This window comes from Boleophthalmus pectinirostris, unplaced genomic scaffold (assembly GCF_026225935.1).
Source record: "Boleophthalmus pectinirostris isolate CB_2022bp ecotype Guang Dong unplaced genomic scaffold, ASM2622593v1 HiC_scaffold_4, whole genome shotgun sequence".
Lineage (NCBI taxonomy): Eukaryota > Metazoa > Chordata > Actinopteri > Gobiiformes > Gobiidae > Boleophthalmus > Boleophthalmus pectinirostris.
In genome coordinates this window covers 9,308,461-9,322,611 of record NW_026571353.1, presented here as the reverse complement: position 1 = coordinate 9,322,611, position 14,151 = coordinate 9,308,461, and the positions used below count along the sequence as shown (strand labels likewise).

General features: G+C 38.0%; 1 protein-coding gene across 1 annotated transcript in view; it reads left to right on the top strand.

Annotated features, from left to right (window-relative positions):
• The first annotated feature begins 2,076 nt into the window (after nucleotides 1–2,076).
• cacna1ba (calcium channel, voltage-dependent, N type, alpha 1B subunit, a) overlaps nucleotides 2,077–14,151 on the top strand; it is a 207,398-nt gene continuing 195,323 nt past the window's right edge. The window contains exons 1-3 of the mRNA XM_055161489.1: nucleotides 2,077–2,345; nucleotides 7,244–7,349; nucleotides 13,409–13,548. Of these exons, the coding sequence (XP_055017464.1) occupies nucleotides 2,077–2,345; nucleotides 7,244–7,349; nucleotides 13,409–13,548 (515 nt within the window). The remainder of the gene's footprint in view (nucleotides 2,346–7,243; nucleotides 7,350–13,408; nucleotides 13,549–14,151) is intronic.

Genomic DNA, 14,151 nt, shown 5'->3' with positions numbered 1-14,151 from the left:
TAGTGGGTGTGTATAAAAAGAACCCCAGCACACTAGACCTTCACATCAACTGCAACTTGACCTCTGACAACATGCCTAAGATCCACCCTGAGACCAAAGCGTTAATTATCAAGAGGCTGAAGACCAGATCCACTTCTGAGGTGGCTGACACCTTCAATGTGTCTCAGCGTCAAGTTCAAAGAATAAGAAAAAGATCTGAAATGACTGGAGATGTTTTTGACAAGCCCAGGTCCAGCAGACCCCGCAAGACAACTGCTCGGGAGGACTGTTTGTTGATTCAAAAATCCAAGGCCAGCCCCTTTTCCACTGCAGCAGAGCTCCACCAGGCCTGGTCACCTCAAGTCCCTGTGTCAACCACAACAGTTTGTAGAATTCTGTCTCGAAATGGCCTCCATGATCGAATCAGTGCACAGAAACCAACACTAAACAAAAGGCAATTAAAAAACTGGGGTAGAATGAAAGAGGAAGCATGGAAGGCAAAACCAAAGAATCTTGATGAAGTCTGGGAGGCATGTAAGACGCTTTCTTTGCTATTCCTGATGACTTCATCAACAAATTGTATGAATCATTGTCGAACCGCATGGATGCAGTCCTTCAAGCTCATGGAAGTCATACAAGATATTAAATATGGATCTCACAGCACCACTACTTAATTCACTGACGTTATGCAACATATTTTTGTATTTGAAGTAAATTATTTGTTCAATTTTCTGTAGGCGACAAAACTTTTGTCTTGCCAAAATCTGACCTTTCTGTGTTCATTAAATGATCAATCTTTCTTCAGTGAAGCAAATTTATTTTAGTATATTGACCATAATTTGGGAGGGTTTTAGCTTTCATATGAGACATTTCAAAAACCAATCAATTAATTTAAAGTCAGGTTATAAGCTTTTGTTTCTACAAAATGGATAAGCGACAAGACTTTTGTCAGGGACTGTAGACCTATCATTATGTTTTCTATGTTTTGGTTAAGAGTACTTTGCAAATCAGAGTTGCATACTCCTCTTGACAATGACATTCATTTCTCACTGTAATATTCCTTCAAACTGCACAGAAGACCACATTACCCTCAATTAGCAGTAACCCCCCTTTATTTCGTTTGTCATGCCTGTGCTTTGTTGCGGCCGCGTGCATGTTGCTGTATCTCTCCTCCTCCCTGTTGCTATGGAGACAGGGCTGGTCCAGGTGGGTCACGTGGTCGTTGCACTCCGAGCCCGAGGAGCTGGACCGAAGCGTGTGTCTCTGCGCGCATTCACGTAACGCCGACTTCATGGAAACACCGCGCTGCCCAGACGGGAATTCTCCACCAGAAAGCACTCGGAGGAGGCTGACAGCGACTGGCTTTGTCAAGACGGGGCGTTACGAGGTTTGATTGAGATTTTTAACTCAAGAAAACGACTCTTTTAGAGGAATATAAACGTGTTTTACGAGTATTTTGATTTGTCTGTTAGCCACTTGCGCGATTTGTGTTCTTTTAGCCTAAGTCTCGCGGTTCTTTTTTGGCAAATGCCCACCCTGCAGATCGCATGGACTTGTGGCGTTGTCGCAAGTGAAATTTAGCTCCCCACGAGCACCGGGGCAGGCAGGCAGCCAGCCAGCTGCCAGAGGAGCGGGGAACACCCAAGAAAATGATGCATCATGGATTCTGAAAAGCTCAACTTTGCGTTTCATGTCGCGGAGAGTAAAAACGTGGGAAGTACCAAAGAGGAGGAGGTAACAGATTTTTGTTTCTTTTGAGCTGAATGTTGGAGTCTTCTCACCGGGGACGATACACGCAGTGGCGACTGTACAGTTTTTAAGGGCCCTGGGCAACAATTTGCGGGGGGCCTCTCCAATTAAGATTTTTAACCATCTCTTTACCACACATAATTGAATAACTGGACAGGACTTGGGCGCCCTCAAGCAGTTCCCAGTCCCCCCTCCCCCCCTTTTTTTTCACAGCAGTGATTTGACCGATTTAAAAACACACGGCTAAAAACTTGGGACAACTGTGTATGTTGTGATGCTTCTTCTCCATTTCCTTTCTAGTGTCAATTTTGGTTTCTCCAGTAGCAACAACATCTGTGCTATCCAAGAATGGCTCGCTTTGACGACGAACTGTCCAGCCGCTATGGAGGGGGCTGTCCCGCGGGCCCGGGCAGAGGGGCAGCGAGTCGGCAGCCGGGTGGGGCGCCTCCTGGTGGTCAGAGGATGTACAAGCAGACAATGGCTCAGAGGGCTCGGACCATGGCCTTGTACAACCCCATACCAGTCAAACAAAACTGCCTCACAGTCAACCGCTCGCTCTTCATCTTCAGCGAGGACAATATCATACGCAAATACGCCAAAAAGATCACAGAATGGCCATATCCTTTTTACACAGTGTTGTTTTTTCCTTTTAAATCAGAAAATGTACTTGTGTGTAAATAACTTCCCAAGGTTATTATAAAAATCCATTCTCATTACTGCATTCACATTTGCACTACATCAAAATTGGGACTAACCTAGGACTAAATTCAGAACTAATCCTGGTCTAGACCAACACTAAACCAGGACTATAACAGGACTAAACTAGGCTTACATTTGCACTAAACTGGGCTCAAACCAGGACCCAACAAGGGACACAACTTTTGTCAAAAAGTTTGTTTTTAAGTTAGTTTCAATGGGTCACATAATTCAGAGACCCATAATTTTTCAGTACTAACTTTCAAACAGCATTCACCTATCAGGAAAACATTTAAGTATGTGAAAGTTTTGTGTAAATACAGCAAATTCATTCAGTTCAGTCTGATGTAAAATTCAAAGTAAAAACCAAAACAAAAAAAACAAACCCATAGCTCAAAAAAAATAACAAAAGAGTAAATTAAATGTTGGAATGTGTCCTAAACTACTCTACATGGAATCTATAATCAGTAATAGAAACAAAATAGACAGCTTTAGTCTGTTGAACTCATAATACATGTTGTCTGTCCTAATGTAGTTAGTGTATGTAAGTGTAATAGGAATTAGGATCTCGAATATCTCCCAAGTTTCTCCATGTTTTTTTTTCGATTCTTTGTGTTTTCCTGACCTATTTGCCCCTTGAAATGCCTTACTTTATCTTACATTTTGCCCACCCTTATGTATTTAGTGTATGTAAATGTAAAAGGAATAAGAATCTCGAATTTCTCCCACGTTTCTCTGTTTTTTTCCCCCGTTCTTCATGTTTTCCTGACCTATTTGCCTCTTGAAATGCCTTACTTCTGCGGTCGTGACTGGTGGTGCTGGCGCTGTCCGTGGTGCTGAATTCTCCAACGCTTGTATCAAGGCAGTTTCGGCATGGGGTGTGACAAACAAGCAACTCCTCACTCAATAATGGGGAAACTAAAGGAAAGAGCTGATTCCTAATAATACGCTACGGATGAATAATTGTCCCCTCCTACACCTGTTGACTTTTGCGTATTGACTCGTAAGCAAAGTCATTTCTCATTGTCACAAAATTGGATACTTTCTGTAGCAAAGTCAGCATGGGAACACAGGCGTTGCAATTAATTCAAATTTAGTTGTAATGGCGTACATTATTTAAGTGGCTGCTTGGTTAGCCCCTGATGCTGAGCAAGCATTTATACAGGCTGGATGCTGCAGGGTTTAATGCAGTGGTTCTCAAACTGTGGCGTCTGGGCTGGAGGTGGTACGCATGTTCTGATGGTGCTCTAGACATTAAAGTTCAAGTGCTTGTTTAGTTTATTTGGTTAAATGTGTAAGATGTAACTTTTCTAGTGGAGACTCTGCAACCTGCTTGTTTTCATTGAGATGTTATTGCTTTGCCTGGAATGTCCCACACTATGGCGTTAAACTTGTCTATCTCCATGGAGACGAGACCCACTCCTAATACGATTGCTTGTTTTTCCAAGGTATTTTTGAGGAAGGTGGAAGACCCTATGTCAGAAAAGTTACATGGTGCATCTTTAATGTTTTAGTCGGGCTTTAGACATGGAAGTAATACTGTAGATCAGTTTTAGTTCTGGTTTAGTTCTGGTTTGGTCCTGGTTATTTCAACTAATACTGTGTTCAAGTTCAGTCCTTGGTTCAAATTGACTCATTTTTGTTTTATGGTTATGTCCTATATTTTAGAAATTGAGTCAGACATTGCGTTAGAACCTTAAAACCTGGTTTAGTCCTGGTTTGGTCCTTGTTTATCTATACTAAGACTTTGCATTCAAGTTCAGTCCTCAAGTTGAGTCATTTTTGTTTTATGTTTATGTCCTATATTTTAGACATTGAGTCAGACATTGCGTTCGAACACTAATACCTGCTTTAGTCCTGGTTTAGTTCTGGTTTCGTCCTTGTTTATCCATACTGAGACTCTGCATTTAAGTTCAGTCCTCAAGTTGAGTCATTTTTGTTTCATGGTTACTGTATGTCATCTTTTAGATATTGAGTCAGACATTGCGTTAGAACCTTAGAACCTGGTTTAGTCCTGGTTTGGCCCTTGTTTATCCACACTAAGACTTTGCATTCAAGTTCAGTCTTCAAGTTGAGTCATTTTTGTTTCACAGTTTTGTCCTATATTTTAGACATTGAGTCAGACATTGCGTTCGAACCTTTAAACCTGCTTTAGTCCTGGTTTAGTTCTGGTTTTGTCCTTGTTTATACTAACACTCTCCTTAGTCATGGGTTTAGTTCTACTTGGTAGAGTCTTGATTTGTCCCAGTTTTAGACCTACTTTGGTCTTGTTTTTTTCTTGCTATTCACCAGTTTTGACCTGGTTTGAAGGTATATTAGTACTTGTCCTGTTCTTCTCTATGTATGTGCTGACTCAGCCTTGTTTTCTGATGAATGGGTAGACCTCGTTACCCAGTTTTTCCCTGATTTAGACCTTTAATTCCTGATTTTTACAACACAGACCTAGTTTAGTCATATATCTGACCTAGCTTGTACAAGGTAGTCTTTCTGATGCAGTGTCCTTCACAATGAAATAACTAAACCTGCAATTAAATAAATACAACCTAGATAAATTAATGCTTTACTGTGGAACATTTCAGACAAAGAAATTACATCTCCATGAAGGCAAGCAGGCAGCGAACCCTTCACCAGAAAAGTGACATAGTGCCTATATTATGCTATTTTCTGATCTGTTATAATGTTGTTCCCTCATCACAAACATACATGGAGTTGTGGGTTTTTTTTTTCATTCACACATGTTTAACACACAAATCCTGCAAGTTTAGGTCGAGTTCCTTTCTCAAACGGAAAACACTCTGTTCCACCTTGTGCTGTCATGTGGTAATACAGGAAGTACTCCACTGTTTTTAAACTCTATGCACATTCACTAGAATTATTTTGATAATTTTAGATCTGGAGTTGCCAATCTCTACTGAACTAAAGGTAAAAAGTAGCTGTTAACCTTAAAACTACCACTTTATGATATCACAAGGTAGAACAGAGCATTCTGAGCTTTGTAGATACAGACAGACTATTAAAAGGATTACTCAAACATGTGTGAATGATGGTGAATCTTTCTGAGGAGGTATTATAACCTGGCTTAGAGTAAATTTTGTGTAATATAGAACCTTTAATCCTACATTTGGACCTAGATTTTACCTCTAATTATCATCTCTAATTGACTTCACTTTGAAATATAAATAGCTGGTGTTTAATTGTTACCTTTAACTGTGACAATTGAACAAATTTAGTGTCACTTTCATTCACTAAAGAAGACGACGTTTTAAAATCTGTTTTGCAAACCCCTTAATTTTGACTCCTAGCAAACTGCAATCACGGCAGCGGACAGGGTGATCCATTATAGTGCTTAGCGGCTATGGGGCCAATCTATGGTCCATCAGCTTGTTCTTCCAAAAATCCCCCCCTACGCTTCCCCGTCCCTCTCCCCTCCCTCCTCTCCCACGCCTGGCAGGTTTTAGGGGCCTCGGGGGGCTTTTAACAGCTCCGTAACATATGTGTTCATAGCCATATCAGCATTTACGGGGGGATTAACGCTAACACACACCAATCAACTGCACATACCCACGTAACCAGCTCCTTATTCATCACATTTATTTAGTGTGCCTGTCAGAGTAGATTTCATAAGCAATACATTTATGTTAGTGGTGTAAGCTTGTTTATTAAGTCATGCTATGGCCATATGTTGTAGTTATAGTAATAGAGAGAGTGAAAATGTCACTGGTGGATATGGTATTAAGACCAGGATTCAAGCAGTAGTCTTATTTTACTCCAAGTTATACTGGATTGATTCATGCATATTGAATAATCCTGTATTGTTCTGCATATGAGGGTTGAGTGCTCTGAAAATTGCAGTTTTCACCTGCCCCCTATCTCCACCCACAACCCAGTGCTTACTTGCGATTGTTCAAGATATTATAGATAATAGTCAGGCAGGATTAAAAAATGTCATGTAGCCATTTTCTAAACTTAACGTAAGTACATGAAAATCTTAAGCTTAAGCAAATTCCAAAGAGCCAAGGTCTATAAATCCTGCAGTATTGGACTGGAAATCAATGAGAACTGTTTATATTATTTAGTTGTTTTAGATCAATATTGCACTTTAAAGTGAAGAAAAAATGTAAAATGAAGATGTGTATGTTATATTTTAATACTAAATACCTGAATAAAAACATAATATGCCTTCTAAACCTAGATGAGAGCAGAACTAAACCAGGACTACATTAGACCTTAACTGGGCCAGGACTAAACCACATTACAGCGCCATTGGATTCAATATTATATCTACACAAAATACAGATAGAAAGCCACAAAGTAACTCTCAATATGATCAGCATTATTAATATGGGTTAGGAAGATTAGAGATAAACAAAACTTGTATTAAATGTCTTTTCTTTAAAATTTCATCATGTTCTTATCTGGTTTTTAATGACCCAATGATAAAATGACTCTGCTAAAGTCACTTAATGGTATATTTATTTTGTTTTATTGTATGTATACTTTTGCAATGTCTTTGAGTACATGATTCTGGATATATTTACACAAATTACAGGTAGAAAACCTTAAAGTAACTCACAATATGACAAGTATGAGGCTTTGATGGTCCAAAATTATTGACTTGGATTACGAAGGAAGTTAGGGATAAACAAACCTGTATTACTTTTTTTTTTTTTCTTCCCAAAATCATCATGCTTTTATGTGTTTTTTAATGCCCAAATGATAACATGACTCTGGTAAAGTCGCTTAATGCGATATATATTCTGTTTTATTGTATGTATACTTTTGTAATGTCTTTCCGAAGTTTCCTTAACAATGTTCTTACTCCCTTTGAGTACATGATCCTGGCTACTATCATCGCAAACTGCATCGTGCTGGCATTGGAACAGCATCTACCAGCCTCAGACAAGACGCCCATGTCAGAGCGTTTGGTAAGTCACGTTTTAAAATCTCTTCAGTCCCTAAATTGTCATGATTCTTACCATTACGCACTTTATTTATGTATCTACAAAATGCAAAATTCAAAAATGGCCTGCAGTCTTGGTTGGTGCTGATTAGCAGAGTCTGTACCTAGCATACTTGAATGTTATGAGATAGTGTTTAGCTTTAGGCTTGCACATTATCAGAAAACATGCATTAGTCTACTAAAATATACTGATAGATATGTTTTATATTGTATGTTTTGTATTGTATTTGTATTGTAATTACATCAGCTTTATAAAGGATTGCAAGATGTTCTACTTAAGCAAGACTGGAGGAGGATATCTGAGTGAAAGGAGCTTGGATTGGACTAGGAATACTTGCTTTGGTTTGCTTTGGATGAAGTACTTTAAGAGTAAAAAGTAAAAGTATTTCACACAAGTGTTAATTTGTTAAAATGTAGTGATATTGATTAAAAATTGATTTATTTATGATTGACTTTAAACCATATTTCGGTCAACTGTTGGAGTGTGAATCAGTTTTAAAATTTTTGTTATGAAATTTATTTTTGCTTGCTGAAAGCCGAAGCTTGAGCTCAAAACCTTTAGTCAGGATGTTACCACAAAAAATAACCCTTAAATTCATATGAGAAATACTTTTTAGTCCAACTCGAAACTGTAGTGGAGCGGAAAGTACAGATAACTGCTCTCAAATGCAGTAAAGTAAAAAAGTACCCACTGTTAAATGTACTTAAGTAGAATTAAGTATCTGTACTTGACTTAAGTATAGTAATTTACTACTTTTACTTTGTTACCTTCCACCATTGGAACAGGCTCTTTGGCTCGGTAATATACTAAAGAGGAGGGACAGTAAATATTTGGGTAGTGAGATTAGAGCTTCCAAAAGGAGAAGGAGAAGGTTCATGGATGTAGTCAAAAATGGCTTGAAGTTATTTAGTGTAAGAGAAGAGGATGTAGAGAGCAGGGTTAGATCATGCAGGTAGGTGAGGCGCTGTGGTGTGCCCTGAAAAAGAAACAGAGAAAAATGAATGGTGCTATAGATAGTCTACAATTAATGATGCTCTAAACTAGGGCTGCAAGATCTGAGGTAAAGATGCAATACTTGATAGCTATACTTGGCAATTAAAAAAAAAAGTTAAAGGTGTACTATGTAACTTCAATTTGTGGAGGGTCCATTACTTGCTTGTCTCCATGGAGATGTTATTTCTTTTTACCTGGGATGTTCCAAAAAAAAATCTTAAAAAAACATTAATTCTTCCATGTGCAGGCTTGCTTCTTCATAGATCTTACCAAGTTTATTTCCATACTGTGGAATAATCAAGGCAAAATAGTAATTGTCTCCATGGAGACAAGCAGGTAGCTTACCCTTCATCAGAAAAGTTACACAGTCCACTTTTAGACATAAAAAAATCTATGAAAAAACACGAATTCATTCATAAACTAAGGAACCAAGATTTAGACCTACCCGTGTCCCCAGATATGAGGTAGTTATGTTCAAATGTAGCTTTTACTGATAACCATTTCATGATGACGAGGCTGGTTATAATTATATTTTTTGGTCCTCAAAGACATTTATCCAATCAGAAATCAAGACGTGTCATTTGGGTTGCCAGTTTCAATGCTAATCCAGTTGGTTTAAACTGAAAATACCATAACAAGAGCAGATTTAAACTACAAAAATATTCTAAATCTGCAATATTGTAAAAAAAAAAAAAGAACAAACAAACAAACAAAATTAAAAAATCTAAATAAAATAAAATCTAAATAATATTAATTCAACCTTTTACATCTTAAATGTTATTATATAGTCAAAAAATAACCCAAAAGTTCCCAGCTTTCATGTATTGAACGATAAGTCTATATAGTCATTATCATGACAGGCCTACCTACTCAAACTAGTTCTTTCTGTTGTTTTGCTGGTTGAAAGTTTAAATAATGGTGATGAATATCAGACTGGCCATTGGCACAGATCTATTACCATTATCTGTCAGTTAGCCCCAGGACAGCTGTAAGTAAGAGCGTCATACTAAGAGACCGTAGACTGATTAGACTTGTCAATAAAGCTCGTCTGTGGGGGATTTCATAATTTACATTAGCAGTAAATGTAGCAGTCTTCATTGGAGCCGGTTAGTTCCTGCTTGGGGGGTCTGCTGCATATATTTCGTTGTGTTCAGTCCTCTAGAGCCATTATACTTATACATCACGTGACTCTCAGCGTGGCCTTGGTTTAAACTTCAGTGGCTTGGTTCCTTTTAAAATAAAACAGGGCTATTCAAGGACACTGAGTAATATGAAATCACCAGTTAATTAATGTGATGTAATACAAGAACTAAACTACTTGCTGTTATTTTTATACCATGCCAGTGTTGCGTTGTAAAAGTGGGTACCTAGATACTAATGAATACTAACAGATACTCATTTGAATAAGTATCGGTACTGGGGAAAAAAACAAAACAGAACTAATACAAGGCCACATGGTAACATTAAAGAAACCAAAAATAATTATAAAAAAATAAATAAAATAAATCATTTAAACCTTTCTATCTTCATGGAGACCAAACCACATCAAGTGACTGGTCAGATCTGTGGAGAGGCAACCCTGGTCACAGTCAGAATGTCTGTTTTTCTAGATATTTTTGAGCTATAAACATAAGGTAAAGCTATTTACTGTTATACTGTGAAACATTCTAAGCAGAGCAATGACGTCTCCATAGAAACCAGATGGTGATGGACCCTCCACCAGAAGAGTTACACAATGCACCTTTAATGAAGCTTGTAATAACACACAGTGAGCCAGGGTGCCTCTTCCAGCGCTCTGCAGGTGGAGAGGACCCCCCACTCAGCTGCCTCTGATCCCAGCCTCCTCACTCCGTCCCTGGGCATCGTTACCTCGTATTACCCCTGCTGTTTCCTCCTCCCCCACCCACCCCCCAACCTCCTCACTCCCCCCTTTCCTTCAGTTATGCCTTTTCCAGTACTGAGCCTAAGGATGTAACGAAATCAAAATTCTTCGATACGATATTTTCAGGATATACAGCTCACGGATTTATATTTAATGAGATATTTTGTGGAGGCTACTACAGTTTCCTTTTAAAAGCCTTGACAAGCCTTTGGTACTGTTATAATTTTAAGAATTAAGATTTAAAAGTGTTTAATAACCAAAAGATCATGTCCTATGTAGTTCCCTCTGTTTTTTTAGGTGTTGCTGCACCATGGCAAAACAAGGCGAGTTTATTTGTAAAGCATAATTCATACACAAAGTAATTCAAAGTGCTTAACAGGATAAGAAAGACATTAAAATCACAAGATTGTCTCTCTTTGTGACATTAAAATCATAAAGAAAGACATTAGAATCACCATAACTATTCATTTAAAGGTGCATTGTGTAACTTTTCTAGTGGAGGATCCGTCAGATACTTTTCTCAATACCTTTCTACCTTCTTGGAGACTAAACCAGACCAAGTTACAGGTCAGATCTGTGGAGAGACAACTCCACTCACAGTCAGACTGCCTGTTCTTCTAAGTATATTTGAGCTGTAAAACCACCTGTAATTGAATAAATGTAAGGCAGAGCTGTTTATTGTCGTACTGTGGAATATTTCAGGCAGAGCAATGACACATCTATAGAAGTAAGACACCCAACCTATGCCCCTTTAAGCAAAGAGACTTGTAATTCAATATATTGTGATGGCCTCTGATATTACTGTGAGACTTTTGACAATACTTCTGTTATTGTAACGAGCCAACGTAGAAAAGAACTGGGGAGCCCTCTAAGTCCAGTAAAAATCCATAGTGGTGTGGTTAGGGGCAAAGTGCGCGTTTTGAGAATGAAAAGTCCCTCCCTCAGGCTTGAAGCTCCCAGCTGCTGTCATCATTGATCTGCTCCTTCACAGTCTAGCCTTATAGACACTAGGCAGACTCAATGATAATGCCCATTGATTAGGCCCGGTCTTGAAAGCCTGCTGTCACATCTCAAAGTGCATATGTTGGCAATACTAGGCTCAGTAGTAGACAAACGAGTGTGTAATAATTTATGTAACCAAATATGCAGCAAATGACCCTAATTGCTTTGGGTTTGTTTTTCAAATTCTTCATATTTCTGTGTATGCAATGCACGCTTGGTGGAAGTATTTTTGCGGCACACCTACTGTATTTATACTACATGCAGTTTTTTTTCTTCTGGTTTAGTCCTGATATGGTCCTGACGTGAGTTCTACTTTGAATGTTTTTTAATATTTATTTTTATGTACTGTTCTTAGTAATATTAAAAGCACAGTATGTACCTTTTCTGATGGAAGGTCTGCCATTTACGTTGGATGTTGTTGCATGGAGATGTTATTGCTGTCCCACAGTATTGTACAAAAAGGGTATATTTTGCATTTACTCAATTTAATGATGTAACAATAACCGATATATCGTAATATTGTATCATCAAAAGTCTCTCAGTAATATCGTGAACCATAATATAACGAGGTCTCTTTGCTTAAATTCATTGTTATGGTGCAGTAATAACTACAAGAAACAGGAAACTACATAGACCATGATCCTTTGCTCTATTTTAGTTTAATATACGCAATGAAATAACGTATTAAGCACATTTAAATCTTAATTCTTCGGTTTATGTCAGAAACAAAGGCTAGTCTAGGCATTTTAAAGGAAAAAACAGTATATTCACAATTTAGTTAGCCTCTACAAAAAATTGCAATAAATATCATATTGGAGAGAGAGAAATTTTGATTTAGTTACATCCCTTATTCAATTATAGTTGTTGTTATTGTAAAGAAAATACCCTGAAAAACCCTGAGCGGAGTCACCTCCACACAGATCTGTCCTGTAACTCGGCCAGGTGCATCACCTGTTTATCTTTAGATATAGATAGTTTTAATGCCATGGAACCTTCTAGCTTTGCTTAGAATAATCTCCATGGAGAGTAGCAGACGGACCCCCCACCAGAAAAGTTTACATATTGTACAATTAGTTGATAAAGATGACTGCATCTACTTATTGTGAAGTTTTTATACATGTTTTGCTAGTCAACCTTCATCCTAAAACCTAAAATTGTATTTCCCTAAAACTCTCCACCAAGTTTCTTATACTATAGTTACATTAAAAAAAAAAAAAAAAAAAAAAAAAAAAACTTCCATGGTGACCTACAGAAACAAACAAAAACAAACACTTTATAAAGGCATTGTCACCCATACAGGCTAGTGCTTTATTGCTTTTGTTCAATGCAGTACAATAGATTTACAGCGTCATTTGCCCTCCTCTGCTGTTGTCTGTTCACTGACGGGCGAGGCTTTTCTCTGCGGGTGGCCTCGAGCAGGTGCACTGGTTTGTACAGAGTGGGGCAGTTGAATGAGGCTATGGAGAAGTGAGGCCTTAATGTTTACATGGTGACACTGTCTACAAGCAAAATGGCTCATCAGTGTTAACTTGCATTTCACAACATAATAAAATAACTCTCATTCTGTATTGAAGTTACTTTGTTAGTTTGTGCCTAAATGTACATAGTTGGAGTTTGGCTGTGTAAAATGCTTTAAATAATTGTGTATTTTCATTGTACAAAAGTATGGTATATTGTAAAGAAAATATGTTATGCCTTTTAAAAATGTTGTCTACAATATCATTAAAGGTGCATTGTGTAACTTTTCTGGTGGAGGCTCAGTCAAATGCTTTTCTCCATCCAGATGTTGCTTTGTCTGAAATATTTCACAGTATGGTATTAAACCTTTCTATCATCATGGAGACCAAACCAGACCAGAAGTTTCTAGGTATTTTTGAGCTATAAAATTTTAAATTTAATTTAATAAATGTAAGGCAGAGAGGTTTAATGTCATACTGTGGAACATTCCAGGCAGAGCAATGACATCTCCATAGAAATAAGCAGGTGATGGACCTTTCACCTGGAAAGTTACACAGTACACCTTTAAGTTTCATCTTTTACACACTCAAACATAGTCTTCTAATATAATTCCAAAAAGCAATGTTTTATTTCCAATACACCACAACCCATCACCCATCTCCCCTAACTCTTCTCTCTATCTCCGCAGGATGACACGGAGCCCTACTTTATTGGAATATTTTGTTTCGAGGCTGGTATCAAGATCATCGCTCTGGGCTTTGCTTTCCATAAGGGCTCATACCTGCGAAACGGCTGGAATGTAATGGACTTTGTGGTGGTTCTGACTGGGTGAGTAGCTGTCTCTATCTCTGTTTCTGCTGGGGTGAAGAGCTGGTAAAATGGCTGGTCTATTCACTATCATTGTTACAACATAGTGGGAGTATAATGAAGTACTCAATTTTGTTACTTAAGTAAAAGTACAAATACTGGGGCAAAAGATTACTCAAGTAAAAGTGAAAATATCACATGAAAAAATCTACTTAAACTTGCAATGTGTAAATTTTCCGGTAGAGGGTCAGACAAATATTCCATGGAAATGTCACTACTCTACTTGAAATGCTCCATACTATCACATTATGCAGCATTACCTTACATTTATTAAATGAAAGGTGCTTTTATGGTGCAAAAATACCCTGAAAAACAGGCATTCTGACTGTGAGCGGGGTTTCCTCTCCACAGATCTGACCTGTAGCTTGGCCTGGTTTAGTCTCCATGAAGAAAGAAAGGTTTACTATCATACTGTAAAACATTCCTGACAAAGCAGTAACGTGTACATTCGATGGACCATCCACCAGAAAAGCTACACAATGCACCTTTAACTTTAACATTTTAGTGTTTTGACAAGTCTAGCCATGAATAGTCCATATAGCAAGAGTTGAATTCCGGCTATAC